The sequence below is a fragment of the Plasmopara halstedii genome (assembly GCF_900000015.1).
Source record: "Plasmopara halstedii genome assembly, contig: Scaffold_2165, whole genome shotgun sequence".
NCBI lineage: Eukaryota > Oomycota > Peronosporomycetes > Peronosporales > Peronosporaceae > Plasmopara > Plasmopara halstedii.
The window spans coordinates 82,307-94,421 of record NW_020189073.1 but is presented as its reverse complement, the minus strand read 5'-3'; the positions used below and the strand labels follow the sequence as shown (position 1 = coordinate 94,421).

Sequence of the window (12,115 nt, the reverse complement as noted above, 5' to 3'; positions counted from 1 at the left end):
CGGGGCAGAGTACATTTATGACCCAGACCAGCCATAAACGCGAGCTTACTTGCAGAAGTGTGGAAATGACCGGAGACCGCACGATACCAACTGCAGCGTTTACGATTTCCAATACTGCCATCGTCTGCACGAATTTGAGAGGTAGTGACACGACCATCCATGTACTTTGTGCCACTTGGTTCCAGTCCTGGTCAGTCTGTCGAGCTTGTAGCACTGTCACCATAATAAGATACAAGAGATACGCCCATCCTGCGCATGAGGCGGCATTAAAGGCAAGTAAGTACACGTTAACAAGCGAATTCTTGGGCATTTGCTGTGTCAATTCCTTCCTGAATTGGAGCGATGATTGGCTAGGACTGCACATGAACAGGTACCGGTAACAAGTCGGTATGCACATCAGACATTTAAAAAATTGACTATTCATGAAACTATCAGTAAAGCTAGAGCTGACGCAGTCTTATAGCAGCTTTTTAGCGCTTTCTGCAATCACATTTCGAGTTTAAGAACTGCCAAGTCTGCTTTTGAGTCCATCATCCTGTCGACGGCTTTATTTTAGTCCGTTCCAAGACTCTTGCGAATCTGCTCCGTAACCTTGTCCATCTCAGCGTGAGCATTTACTTCCGTAAGCTTGCCCTGTTTGCGGTAAAAATCGATAACCGGTTGAGTTTGCTTGTGGAAAGCCTGAAGACGTGATCCCAGCGTGGCCTCATTGTCATCCTTGCGTTGAATCAATGATTCGCCAGTGATATCGTCCTTTCCATCGACCTTAGGTGGAGCAAACTTTACGTGGTAGCTACGGCCACTGGCCGGGTGCACGCGACGACCCGCGATACGCTCTACCAACACTTTATCTGGAACGTTGAAATTGATGACCGCATCCACCTGGACATTTTCCGCAGCAAGCATTTCGTCGAGCTGTGGCAGATATGTTTGAGCATAACAATGTCTTCCCGGATCATTACTATAAAACGTGCCTACCTTCTTCGCCTGCACGACCGTGCGGGGAAAGCCGTCGAGAATGAATCCTCGTCTACATTCTGGGCTCTTGATAGCGTCCTTAATAATGCCAACGACAATCTCGTCGGTCACGAGAGCCCCCGACTCCATAGCAGCCTTGGCCTTCTTACCCATGTCAGTGCCGGCGGCAACGGCGGCACGCAAGATGTCACCCGTAGCCAGATGACACAAGCAATATTCATCTTTCACTCGAGGTGATTGCGTTCCTTTTCCACAGCCAGGGGGACCTAAATGCAGATTGTAGGTCAAAACACATCTTCTGGCTTTACGTGTAAATACATATTGTAAAGACTAGCTGCGTACCGATGAAGATAGTACGACGCTCTTTCTTACTGGCGCATTCAATACGCTTCTGCAGCTCCGAAAGCAACAGGCTAGTGGGTACAGCGGCAAGAGACATGGCAACAAAACGCAGGGCGGAGGTGGAATCGGAACTGACAGGTCTCCATCAAATATGCATCTCATGTCCCTACCCCGCTCACAGCTTCGGTATACCGGTTTATGACTCACTCAACGATTTAAGTACGAATTCATTTTTTTGCCAACATTAAAGACCTGCGCTGTATTATTTCGTCTTGTTTTCCAAACGCGCATTGCGTTGAGTAGATAGCTCAGATACCCATGACTGAACAAGAGGTGTACGAAACTTTCCCTTTGTGCTCTGAAAAAAATCGTCAAGTGAAATGTTCTGGGCTACAAGCAGCAAGAGAGAAAGTAGCGTTAAACACTATGGGCAAATAATGTATATGAGCATGCAATTACCTTTCTCATATTCGTCAGCTTGCAGGATCATTTCAAACTTATCGAAATCCTAATGCGCATTATGTAAATGTCAAGATATTAGCAGCTATAAAGCATATTGCTTATCTCGAACATTTGGACATTTCGCACCTTGACCATTTTGGCCTCTTCAGTCAAACCAGCTTCATACTCATTCCATAGCTCACGAATCTCCAGAGCAGATGGTGTGTCACCCAGCGTGCTGCAAATATTATCAAGCGCCTCCTACATTAGCATTCGCAAGTTCATCAATCAAGTCCAGATTTCACACAGAGTATCTCCGCGTTGTACCTTCTCCATGCGATGCTTGACCTCCTCTGCAATGCCTGCTTACAACAAAGGGCATCAAATTAACATAAAGCCTCCAGGTCCAAGCAACCAAGCTCAACAAATGAATTACCATCATGAGGCGTGATATCGCCAATCAATGACTCGGCCAGGTCGTGCACAATTGCCATTTTGATGCATCTGAATCATAATAAGTTGATTTCAAACAAATTCAGTTCAGAATCATCCATTCTTGCACACAGACACGTACTTAGAGCGATTCAAAGCCTCATTGGCATCTTCCAGCAGCATACAGCACATACTCATGCGGTACATATGGTCAGCCACAGACTCTGGCATTGCCACTTTGTTGTTTACCCATCCAGTGCGCTTGAGCGTCTGTTACAGTCAAAAGTTTTAACGCAACCGTAGCCTTTCACCATGCATATCCTTACATAGTGCTCCAACTTCAACTTTCGGTCATAAATTACTTACTTTAAGACTTCCACAAAGTCGCAAAAACTCGATGGCGCATGTTGCCTTGGATTTTGTCGCCATTCCTTATGTGTTTTTAAAAGTTCCACCGTTCATAATGTATTTAAGCCAATTAGCAACATTGGCGCATTTATCATATTATAAATGTGGCCACGCCGACAACGACAACCCAGTAGGTGTTTGAGTGCAGAAGATTCGGGTTCAGTGGCTAGTACAACGCCTTCCATTGCAGAAACCTCTCATACTGCTCCTTCTCATTCCAAAGCGTTATTTTCACCACGCGGAAATGCCACATATGAGTCTGATTATAAAATCAAGCCACAAAAAAGTTTTAATTCTAGTACGGATGACACTGCGTGGATGTTGCGGGCTTTGAAAAAGAAGAAACGAAAAGCGAAATCTACAACAAAAATAAATGCCGAAAGTTCTCAGGACGCCGAAGATTCGGTGAATTTATCAATGCAGAGTTCGAGAGATGTGCAAAAACCTGATTCGATAAATCTTACCATGTCATTACAAGAACGACAGCAAAGATGGCGTATTGGGGCTTCGAAAACACCTCACAACGAAGCTATAGAACAAGCAAAGAAGGAGGAGCAAGACCGACAAATAACAAGTTTTGATCTTGTCTTTCAAGAGGTTTTTGGCACGAAACATGCTAAGCCGAAGGGAAACATTGTGGCTGAGACGCAAAGCAATTTTAACGGAGCTGATCTATCCTGTATGAAGCTTAATAACAACGTGGACAGTAATCAAGAAAATGGTGAACAAACAGATGAGAAGATTATAAGAGGGAACGGAAAACGAAAAATCACTGAGCAAAAAGATAAAAATGTTTGGGGCTTCGCCACAGATGATAACTCTGCGCTCAATCTAAATGATTTTGATATTCCGGAAGAAAGCTTTGACGTTGGTGCTGGTGGCGTTATAGCAGCGAAGAATCTCGCAAAGTTTGAGCGATGGAAAACGGAGAACGCGCAAAGGGAAGTGAGTACTAATTTTGTGCGCCTTAATATGCGTAAACGGTTTAAAGGCAGTTCTGGTCATGCAAGAAAGCAACCAACTTATTTACGCCCACGAAGTGAGGATTCGCTTAATAAAGAAACTGGTGATAACCTTTCGAAAGGAATTGCACCATTCGTCGATGCAAATGGATATCAACAGCAGAAGAAAAACAAGTCATTACTGGCTGATGCTAGTGTCGACTTTATTGAGGAATGTCTTGAAGCATTAGCCAAGGCTGAAAAAATGCGTGAAGGCACACGTGACGATCAGTCGGATTTACTTCAGATAGGTGGGCCGGTAGATCACCCAAGATGTCACCATGCACTGATTTGTCAGATCGTAGAGGTAAAAAAAAAGAACAAAAATCATGGTCGGAGATTCTATGCATGTTCATTGGGTATGAACGAAGGTCGTTGCGACTATTTTTTATGGGAAGACGATCATGTTCCTCTTGCTTTGCAGACATTGTTCACTGCATCTTCAGCCGATGTATCGGCTGCAGAAGCACGACCAATCGAGTGTGTGCCTCTCGATCTCAAGTCCTCGGAAAATGAACTGCGTGATGCGATGGTTACTAATTTGCGTCTGGTGTTTGGACATGCCGAGTTTCGACCTGGTCAGCTGTGGGCTATTTCAAGGGTGTTGCGTCGAAATGATACTCTTCTTGTACTACCCACAGGCGCCGGCAAGTCTCTGTGCTACCAGTTCCCAGCACTTTTCCTACCTGGACTCACTCTTGTGATCTCTCCACTCATCGCGTTAATGAATGACCAATACGAAAGTTTACCTGCCCCACTAAAAGCTCGTGGTGTGTGTCTTTCGAGCTCGTCCGAATCCGGTTCTTCCAAGGCAAAATATGCAGCTTTTGTACGCGATTTACTCGCAGGCAAGCTTTCTATAATATTTCTATCGCCAGAAAAGGCACTGAGTGCCGGGATGCAAGCTCTGTTAGCATTGCCTAGCATTCGTGCGCGTTTGGCCCTTGTGTGCGTGGACGAAGCGCATTGTATTTCCGAGTGGTCCCACCACTTTCGTCCAAGTTATCTGCGTTTGGCTGACATCTTTTGTCATGCTCAATGTGTCCTGTGTGTCACAGCGACAGCTTCCAAACGCGTCGTGCGTGATGTACTGAATCAGCTGCGCTCGCGTCGCCGATCACATCCTAGTGTTGGTGAAAGTGAAGATACAATGGTGTATCAAATGCCGTGGCAACGATGCAATCTGGCGCTTGAAGTGCGATCTGTAAACTCAAACGACGAGCGACTTCGCCATCTCGTTCATATTCTCCCTGAGTTGAGCAAAGGAGTCAGTCAAGGTACTGGAGGAGGCGTCATCGTGTACGTTCACCAGCAACGACAAACGGAAGAACTAGCAGCGCTTCTTCGTGAGCAGCTTCCGTCTTCATGGCGCAGTGCTGGCAAAATAATGGCGTTCCATGCTGGGATGGCACCAGAAGCAAAGGAAAAGGTTCGGATGGGCTTTGCGCGAGGTAGAGTGCGTGTGGTGTTAGCCACAGTGGCTTTCGGTATGGGTATTGACAAGAAAAATGTGCGAGCAGTCATACACTTTCACATGCCATCGTCCATTGAAGCGTATGTACAGCAAATCGGTCGAGCGGGTCGGGATGGGAAAGCTGCACGTGCACTGCTTTACCTGGTGGCTGAGGACGCAATTAACTTTCGCTCACTGCTTTTTTCGACGGCTCTGCACCGTGATCAACTGAGACGGCTCTTATCTCTCGTGTTCCAAAGGCATGAGTCGAGGGAAAGTGTTGTGGCCGTCAAGTATTCGTGTCAACAAGCTGGTGAAGAGCTCGCACTTGTATCTTTGGAACGAGATTGGCTCGAACGTTACCTTGATCTCAAGGCTGCCACTATCGAAACATTTCTAACATTGCTAGCACTCGAGACGCAGTGTAATCGAGCTGACAAAGCAGGCAACATGCACGTTGTTGTGCAACCTCTGAGTATGATTCAATGCACCGTGCAGTTACTAGACGCACAGGTCAATAAACTGGCCTCTCATTCGTGCATAAAGCGGCTGCTAGAAGCTATACGGAGCAAAAAGATGCCTCATGCGCGTTTAACCCATCGCAAAGATGGATACTTGAGTTCGTGGACACTAGATTTCCACGTGCACGAGGCAGCTCAATGGTACGCGCAGCCCAGCAGTGGCCAGAAGATACAGACTAGCTCAAAAGTTCAGCAAAACGGTGAGGCAAATGATGTGGCGGTCGTTGCAGCGAGCAATGCACGGCGGATGCTGCAGGATCTGCGAGTAGCTCAGCAAACTGGCCAGATTCAGCGCTTGACGCTGTCACGACCTGCATATCAGATCCAAGTGAGTGGTCAAATCAAGCTGACAGATGACATGAAAGATGAGGCCATCGAACGATGGACAACCGTTTTGTACGCAAAACATGAAAAGCTTGAGTCTCGCCAGCTTGTTCGTCTAGCTCATCTATATGCTGCACTTCATGCAGCCTCATTGCCATCTTCAACTTCGACAGAAAAGCACGTAGACAAAGACTTGGACGACAAAGCGCAATATCTGGCAGTGAAACTAACGCAGTATTTTGAAAATGACAATGACATCCATGCAGACGAAGACGAGGAGTTACTACAAAAGCTGCTACGTCCTTTAAGCGCATCGTTAATTGAGTGTATTGAGCGTGACACTCGTTCGCTGGTACAGGAAGGTCTTAGTGGCGTATATTTGACTGATGAAGGCACACCAAAGAATAACGAGGAAATAAAGTGGACAAGTTATGCTGTAGCCAAAGTTTTTCATGGTCTGACGACGCCTTTATTTCCAGCACGACAATGGCGGGATCATTTGTGTTGGCGGAAGTACACCGACGTGGCTTTTGAACGCATTGTAATTATTGCACATAAAGTGTTGATGGAGGATCATCGTCTAACGATTCGCGATTAATCACAATTCAAAAGTATGATACATGGTATTACTTCTACTTACATTGTTAATGTCTGTTGATCACTACCGTCGATGACTTGTTATTTGTTTATCGCCAAATTTGTGAACGATTGAGCAAACTGATAGATCACAAAAGATCTGACGACGCTTCATTCGTGGGCTTTGTATACTTGTAGTACGAACGTTGCTTCGTCTCGTATGCCGCAGGTTCCGAGATCTTTCGAATCAAGCATGTGGTCCTGTATCTTGTCCTCTGTTTCGCAGCCATGAGAGTGCTAGCAATTTCGACACGTCTCGCCCTAGATTTTGCTGACATCTGGCCGGATTCTAGCATGGAAAAATGGCTTCCGCTATAATGTAACTTGCGTGCTTGGGTTTCTCTCTCAAGCATAGTGCTTCTTGTTTTCTGAAGCAACTCCACTTCTTCCTCGTCGTCCAAGTCTTTGCCATACATCTCACCACGTTCACCTTGACGACCGAAGTCGCGGTAGAAACGCTGCGTAAAGTCAAAGTTGTTGAAACCTTGAGCATCGTTTTCACCATTGGTATTTGCGCCGCTTTCATCTTCTTCGCTACTACTGAGGCGGTACCTGCTAAGATTCGACCTGTATTTCTGGTCTGTCACCGACATAGTGAACGCAGGGGGAGGCACCAGAGGTTGGTGATGGAAACCGCAAGCCAATGACATTGCCGCTGAGGCTCTTCGAGCTGCACTAAACGACTCAGGTACACCATTACGCGATACTTTTCTGTGGTCTGCACACCCTAGAAAAGTCTCAATGTGTGTCATCATACTAAAACAAATGGCAATTAATTGGCGCCGGTGAACAACCTCAACAACTTCAAGTGTCTGTTGTAAGAAACAATTAAGCGCCAAAGATCGGGCCTCAATCACACTCTTGGAACGTGACCGGAACAATCGACGGTGCGGAAATTGCTTAAACACGTATGCAAAACGATCGAAAGCATGTGAAACGGAATGATGGTGACGGTGCTTTCCGCACAGTGAGCTGATATTGCAGCTGGTGCTAGCGCTGGACGTGATATTGGGGGTGTTAACATCAATACTGTGTTTGGCTTCATCCGTCTCTGAGCTTGTAAGATATGCAGCCATCTGATCGTCAATCAAAGATAATAGTTTTTCGCGCAGCTCGCAAAACTCAGAAAAACACCGACGGATATGCCAGCATTGTCGAGTCTGAGTGTTCTCAACCCGGAGAATGTAGACGGTAGATGGCTTGAGAGCCAATGCTGACGTAATGAATGCTGACAATGAATGTGCTGCTGTGTTCATGAGAAGCTGCGCAAGCGAAAACGAATAGGAGAATGTGGATCCGGTAAGATGGTAAAATCCTCAGAGGTTTCGCTTCGGCCTTTCGATTTGCTATCTCCAGTAACGATAACTTGATTTTTATGGCGCTTGATGTATGCAAGAGAAACTCAAAGTGTGACAGCATATTTGAACGTCCGCCGAAGGTGAGACCATCCTACCGGTCAGAGACCGACTGGATAGAAGAAAGGAAGCCCTTTCTGCCTTCTGTTTATCAGGCGTAGATTTAAGAGACTTATTTTAAGTTTTTGATTGTTATGCTCTCAAGACGAAGGGAACAATTAATTGGTACTGACCATGTAGCTCAAAGGTAAGTCATAACAACGTTACACTCGTGAGACTTTCACGACGTAACCGTGGACGACGAATTCGAAACCGCTTGCGGTACCGTTCGTGATCATAGTTTCACTACTCGACACTTTTGCAAATAGCAAGCTGTGCGAGCTACTACAAGTTACACTACAGTAAAGCTTTTCAACGATCGAATTGTACAACTAAAGAGGTTCAATAGAATTATCTTTTTTTGCTGCTCTTGATTATCAATTTCTTCTGTTTGCAAAAGTGACGAGGGTGTGACTGGTGTACTGTAGATGATCTGTAGGTTCTGCTGAAACTTTGCGATCGCTAAAAACAGAATGTAGAGCAGGTTTCTTGATATGATACAGCTTTTGCCCATGATTCGTACTCACGATTGCTTGTGCGCTCGACCTCACAGTGAAAGCAAGGAAATATAATTGTAGAGCGTTTCGTGTTTTAATAAAATATTAGAAACTTTATCTCTCTCATCCATCCTCATCATGAACAATGGAATTTTGTCGGTAGACAACTATCCGCGAAGGCATTACATGCTCCACGAATTGTAGCAATTTGCAGTGGTTTGAAGGAAAAAATGCTCATAAGACGTCATATACCTTCGGGTGTAACTGGATACGTACTTGATTATAGTGTCCTTACACAAAACACTATTGTCCCCTACGATGCTCAAAGGATCTAGGTGAAGTACGTAATAGTGATGGTATTCGCATGCATTGGAAAACGATGTCCGTATTATTGTACGATGATTACATTATACTTGTATTTTTATGCGATATTATCAAGTAGCAATGTAGATGATTTTATTGATGGATATTAGCAGCACACATTTATTAATTATTTATTTAATATTTCGGTCCGGCTATTGGTTATGCGTAGAATGCATGGGCAGCCAGCGTCACACTATATATACAGTAAGGTTTACAAGGATATGTAGCTTGGTACCCATTCAGACATTTGCTTAGTGTGAAGGCGTTTGCATCTATATACTAACTAATACGACTACTATCATTCTATCTAGTCCATCCTGCAATAATGAACACTAATTGTTAGTGTCGACCGAGGTTTCTGTGTTCATTGCAGGATTGCATCGATCCTGACGTTTTCAAAAGTGGTTATGACTGATCGAATCTGGGCTATTGTATCCTACTCTTCGAACCCACCATCAGCTCGCATCTCGTCATCATCACTCTCGTCGCCATCCTGATCTTTTTCATCATCACTTCCAGCGCCAATCAGTTTATCTTCACTGCCAGTGGCCAACGCCCTCTTCATCACTCCATCGTCCTTGTCAGCTCGACCTATCGTCTTCTTCGTGCCCAATAAAGCGCTACACACGACGAAAGACAAGGCAGATGCACATTTTGTGTCGCGCGTTCTTGAACACAACCAAGCAGCACTAAAATTCGCTGCTTCAGCGTTTTTTTGTCACATACCTAACCTGAAATAGAGAATCATTTTGCTTCGCGAGCGCCCCACAAGACAAACTTCTCCCAAGCTCTTTTATCAGTTGGCAGAGCAGAGCTTGTTGGAGATCATCGAAGAACCAGTGGAGGCAAGCACGTTCATGAGCACTACAATTCGTGTAAGTCACCCTTAGCGGCGGTAAAGTTGGTGTCGGTGCACGTCCGATAAAAAACAACTGTTGCGTCGGTCCAAAAAAAATCACAAATCGATCGGAGTATTGAGTTTAGCTGATGATCTTTCCAGCACCCAATACCACGAGGCAGGCAGCCGAGCACCAGGAGCATGAAAATAAGCATCTTGTAGAGATATTTGACGTCCACACCCATTAGCACAATCAAACAGAAATTTCCGTAGACTTCTTCTCTCACTTCCGGTGACGGAAGCGTTTAGAACCGACGCCTCTTTTCCGATAGAGTCTTGTCTATGTTGCCAAGAAGATGCTGCATTTCGTGTTCACTTTGGTCGGGCAGCCAGCAAGCCATACTTCTTGGGTTTTCACGATCGGGCTCCAATGATAATGAAAATATATCAAAATAGGCGAGGTCGGTCGTGTTGATCAAAGGCTCGCCATCTGACAGCAGCAATTCCTCGATGCTGACGCGTCAAAATAGCCGTCGAGTGGTCATAAACAGGTTCATGATTAGCTAGTGGTCGTTCTTATTAATTCCGCTGGTGTTGGCAGTAATCAGCAGACACAATTGCACGAGACCACTCTTCTCTCCTGAATCCAACTAAACACTTGGTATGCAGCGGCCCAGTCACCGGAATTTTCTCGCCGTCCACTGTCCTCCATTGCAATATCGCGTCGTTGTCCGAGAAGAATAGAGCGCAATCGTGGCAACACTCGATATCATCGCACAGCTAACCTTGCAACTGGAGCGTCACCCAGACGTCGTGGCAGTTCGAGTCATCTCTGTTTGCAACAAGTCAAACAGCATATTGAGATGTAAGAGATGGTACTTTTGCGCGTGGTTCCAAGCAATTGAATGTCTGGTGATACACTAGACCCAGATGTTTTCATCAAGATCTGAGAAACTGTGCTCATGGGCATTACCTCGAAGATGAAAAGCGCGCAATTGTACACAGAGTCACGGTCACTCCACGCACGCTGCGATCATGCAGAAGGTCTCATTACGAGTACTCTGAAATTTCGATCTCAGGTCTCTTGTCCACTTAGCTAAAACCCTCGTTGTTAAGATCGGAAATACTGAGGGCACGGTTCAGCAAATACAGCTAAGCATTTTCAGAGCGCTTGTTTTGGTCTCACCTATCTCGTCCAGCAGCACAGCGTTAAAAGCCAGCGTACTATGACGACATCGTAAAGTAGAGTGCAGCGGAATTGCCGCAGCCCTTTCGCTTAGAGGGAGCTAAGCTAAGGTCGGTGACCTTCGTTCTACACTTAGAACCAGTGCGAGTGTAGCGGATCGCAACCCGCTTACTACAAGAGTAACCTCGACCTTAACCCAAGGCAAAAAACATTCTTTCATTCAAATTGTCAGCTGTATTTCTTTGATTTCTTTGCAGCAAAGCCGACTATATCCAAATCTATAGGTTTTCCTGATTAAATAGTAGATCTAGTGAAAATGCATAATTACTGGCAGTCCAACCACGTACTAACTTTTTGTTAAGGTGCAGCCACACTTTTGTGTAGTCGCACCATCTTGTGTGACCCACCCCTTCATACCAGGGTACATGTAACCCCGTATCAGGTTGTTCCCTGCGCAAGGTGCGTCTAGGTAATCAAACCGACGTCAGTCTTCTGCTTTGTCGGGGAAACGACAACACTCAGACGGCGCGGGGCGGTCTACTGGGGAAAAACAAAGTTCTGTTGAACGTCAAGAAAATAGCGGTCAGCATGGCGCGCCCCGAAAGCTCCGTGCTTTTGAAAACGGAACGTGTATGCAAGCCGGGCGTGAAGGGATTTATAAAGCCATGGAAGATCCTGATCGACTCCGGGGCGTCGGGCAATTAATGCTCGACGCTCCACGATGGAACAAATTCAGCTGTATGCTGAGGCGCTGAAAGCGCGATTGAGTGGCATCGTCACTGTTCGCTAAGCAACGGAGACATGTGCCAAGGTGCCGAAGGTCCCTGTGGACCTCGGTGTGAAGTTTCTTGACTATATTAGAGTCGAACGCTGCTTAGTCTTAGACTTACACTCAAGGTATGACCTCTTTCTTGGTATGACATGGCTGGAACACCATAAGCCATGGATCGACTGGAGGTCGATCACCTTGGGTGCAGCGAGACTGCCGTAGCTTTGCGCTTTCAGGAAGCGTAAGTTAGGTCACCGGTCTCTCTCGTTCTATACACAGAACAAGTACGAGTTTAGCGGATCGCAATCCGCTTACTCTAAAAGTAATTATAGCCTTAACCCAAGGGTAATTAACTCTTCCGTTTAAGTTCGAAAGTTGCTTTATTTATTTTTATCTGCGGCAATGCCGCTTGATTTTAATTGCATAGATTTTCCTAAATATGTATAGTAAAATCTAAATACATGTGTAACTA

The 12,115-nt window shown here is 45.6% G+C and overlaps 6 protein-coding genes across 6 annotated transcripts; 1 reads left to right on the top strand and 5 right to left on the bottom strand.

Moving 5' to 3' along the window:
* Positions 1-552: 552 nt before the first annotated feature.
* PHALS_03295 (adenylate kinase) lies at positions 553-1,417 on the bottom strand (the record flags this gene model as incomplete). The annotated part of the gene is made up of 3 exons (XM_024717573.1): positions 553-915; positions 979-1,244; positions 1,321-1,417. The coding sequence occupies 3 exons, from the start codon at positions 1,415-1,417 to the stop codon at positions 553-555; spliced, it is 726 nt and encodes a 241-aa protein (XP_024583058.1).
* A 165-nt stretch (positions 1,418-1,582) lies between these two features.
* PHALS_03294 (hd domain-containing protein 2-like) lies at positions 1,583-2,622 on the bottom strand (the record flags this gene model as incomplete). The annotated part of the gene is made up of 7 exons (XM_024717572.1): positions 1,583-1,710; positions 1,780-1,828; positions 1,909-2,022; positions 2,089-2,123; positions 2,198-2,265; positions 2,336-2,463; positions 2,560-2,622. 7 exons carry the CDS (start codon positions 2,620-2,622, stop codon positions 1,583-1,585), a joined length of 585 nt encoding a protein of 194 aa, XP_024583057.1.
* Positions 2,623-2,703: 81 nt separating this feature from the next.
* PHALS_03293 (atp-dependent dna) lies at positions 2,704-6,498 on the top strand (the record flags this gene model as incomplete). The annotated part of the gene is made up of 2 exons (XM_024717571.1): positions 2,704-5,053; positions 5,123-6,498. The coding sequence occupies 2 exons, from the start codon at positions 2,704-2,706 to the stop codon at positions 6,496-6,498; spliced, it is 3,726 nt and encodes a 1,241-aa protein (XP_024583056.1).
* A 127-nt stretch (positions 6,499-6,625) lies between these two features.
* Positions 6,626-7,612, bottom strand: PHALS_03292 (Phox homologous domain; the record flags this gene model as incomplete). Its single annotated transcript, XM_024717570.1, has 1 exon — positions 6,626-7,612. One exon carries the CDS (start codon positions 7,610-7,612, stop codon positions 6,626-6,628), a length of 987 nt encoding a protein of 328 aa, XP_024583055.1.
* Position 7,613: 1 nt separating this feature from the next.
* On the bottom strand, positions 7,614-8,549 carry PHALS_14918 (uncharacterized protein). The gene has a single exon (XM_036407126.1). It carries the CDS (start codon positions 8,502-8,504, stop codon positions 8,283-8,285), a length of 222 nt encoding a protein of 73 aa, XP_036263382.1. The 5' UTR covers positions 8,505-8,549; the 3' UTR covers positions 7,614-8,282.
* A 1,444-nt stretch (positions 8,550-9,993) lies between these two features.
* On the bottom strand, positions 9,994-10,400 carry PHALS_03291 (uncharacterized protein; the record flags this gene model as incomplete). The annotated part of the gene is made up of 2 exons (XM_024717567.1): positions 9,994-10,201; positions 10,312-10,400. The coding sequence occupies 2 exons, from the start codon at positions 10,398-10,400 to the stop codon at positions 9,994-9,996; spliced, it is 297 nt and encodes a 98-aa protein (XP_024583053.1).
* Positions 10,401-12,115: the final 1,715 nt, after the last annotated feature.

Coding starts and splice junctions, on each gene's coding strand:
- PHALS_14918 (XM_036407126.1), bottom strand. CDS start 8,504: ATGGGCAAAAGCTGTATCATATCAAGAAACCTGCTCTACATTCTGTTT.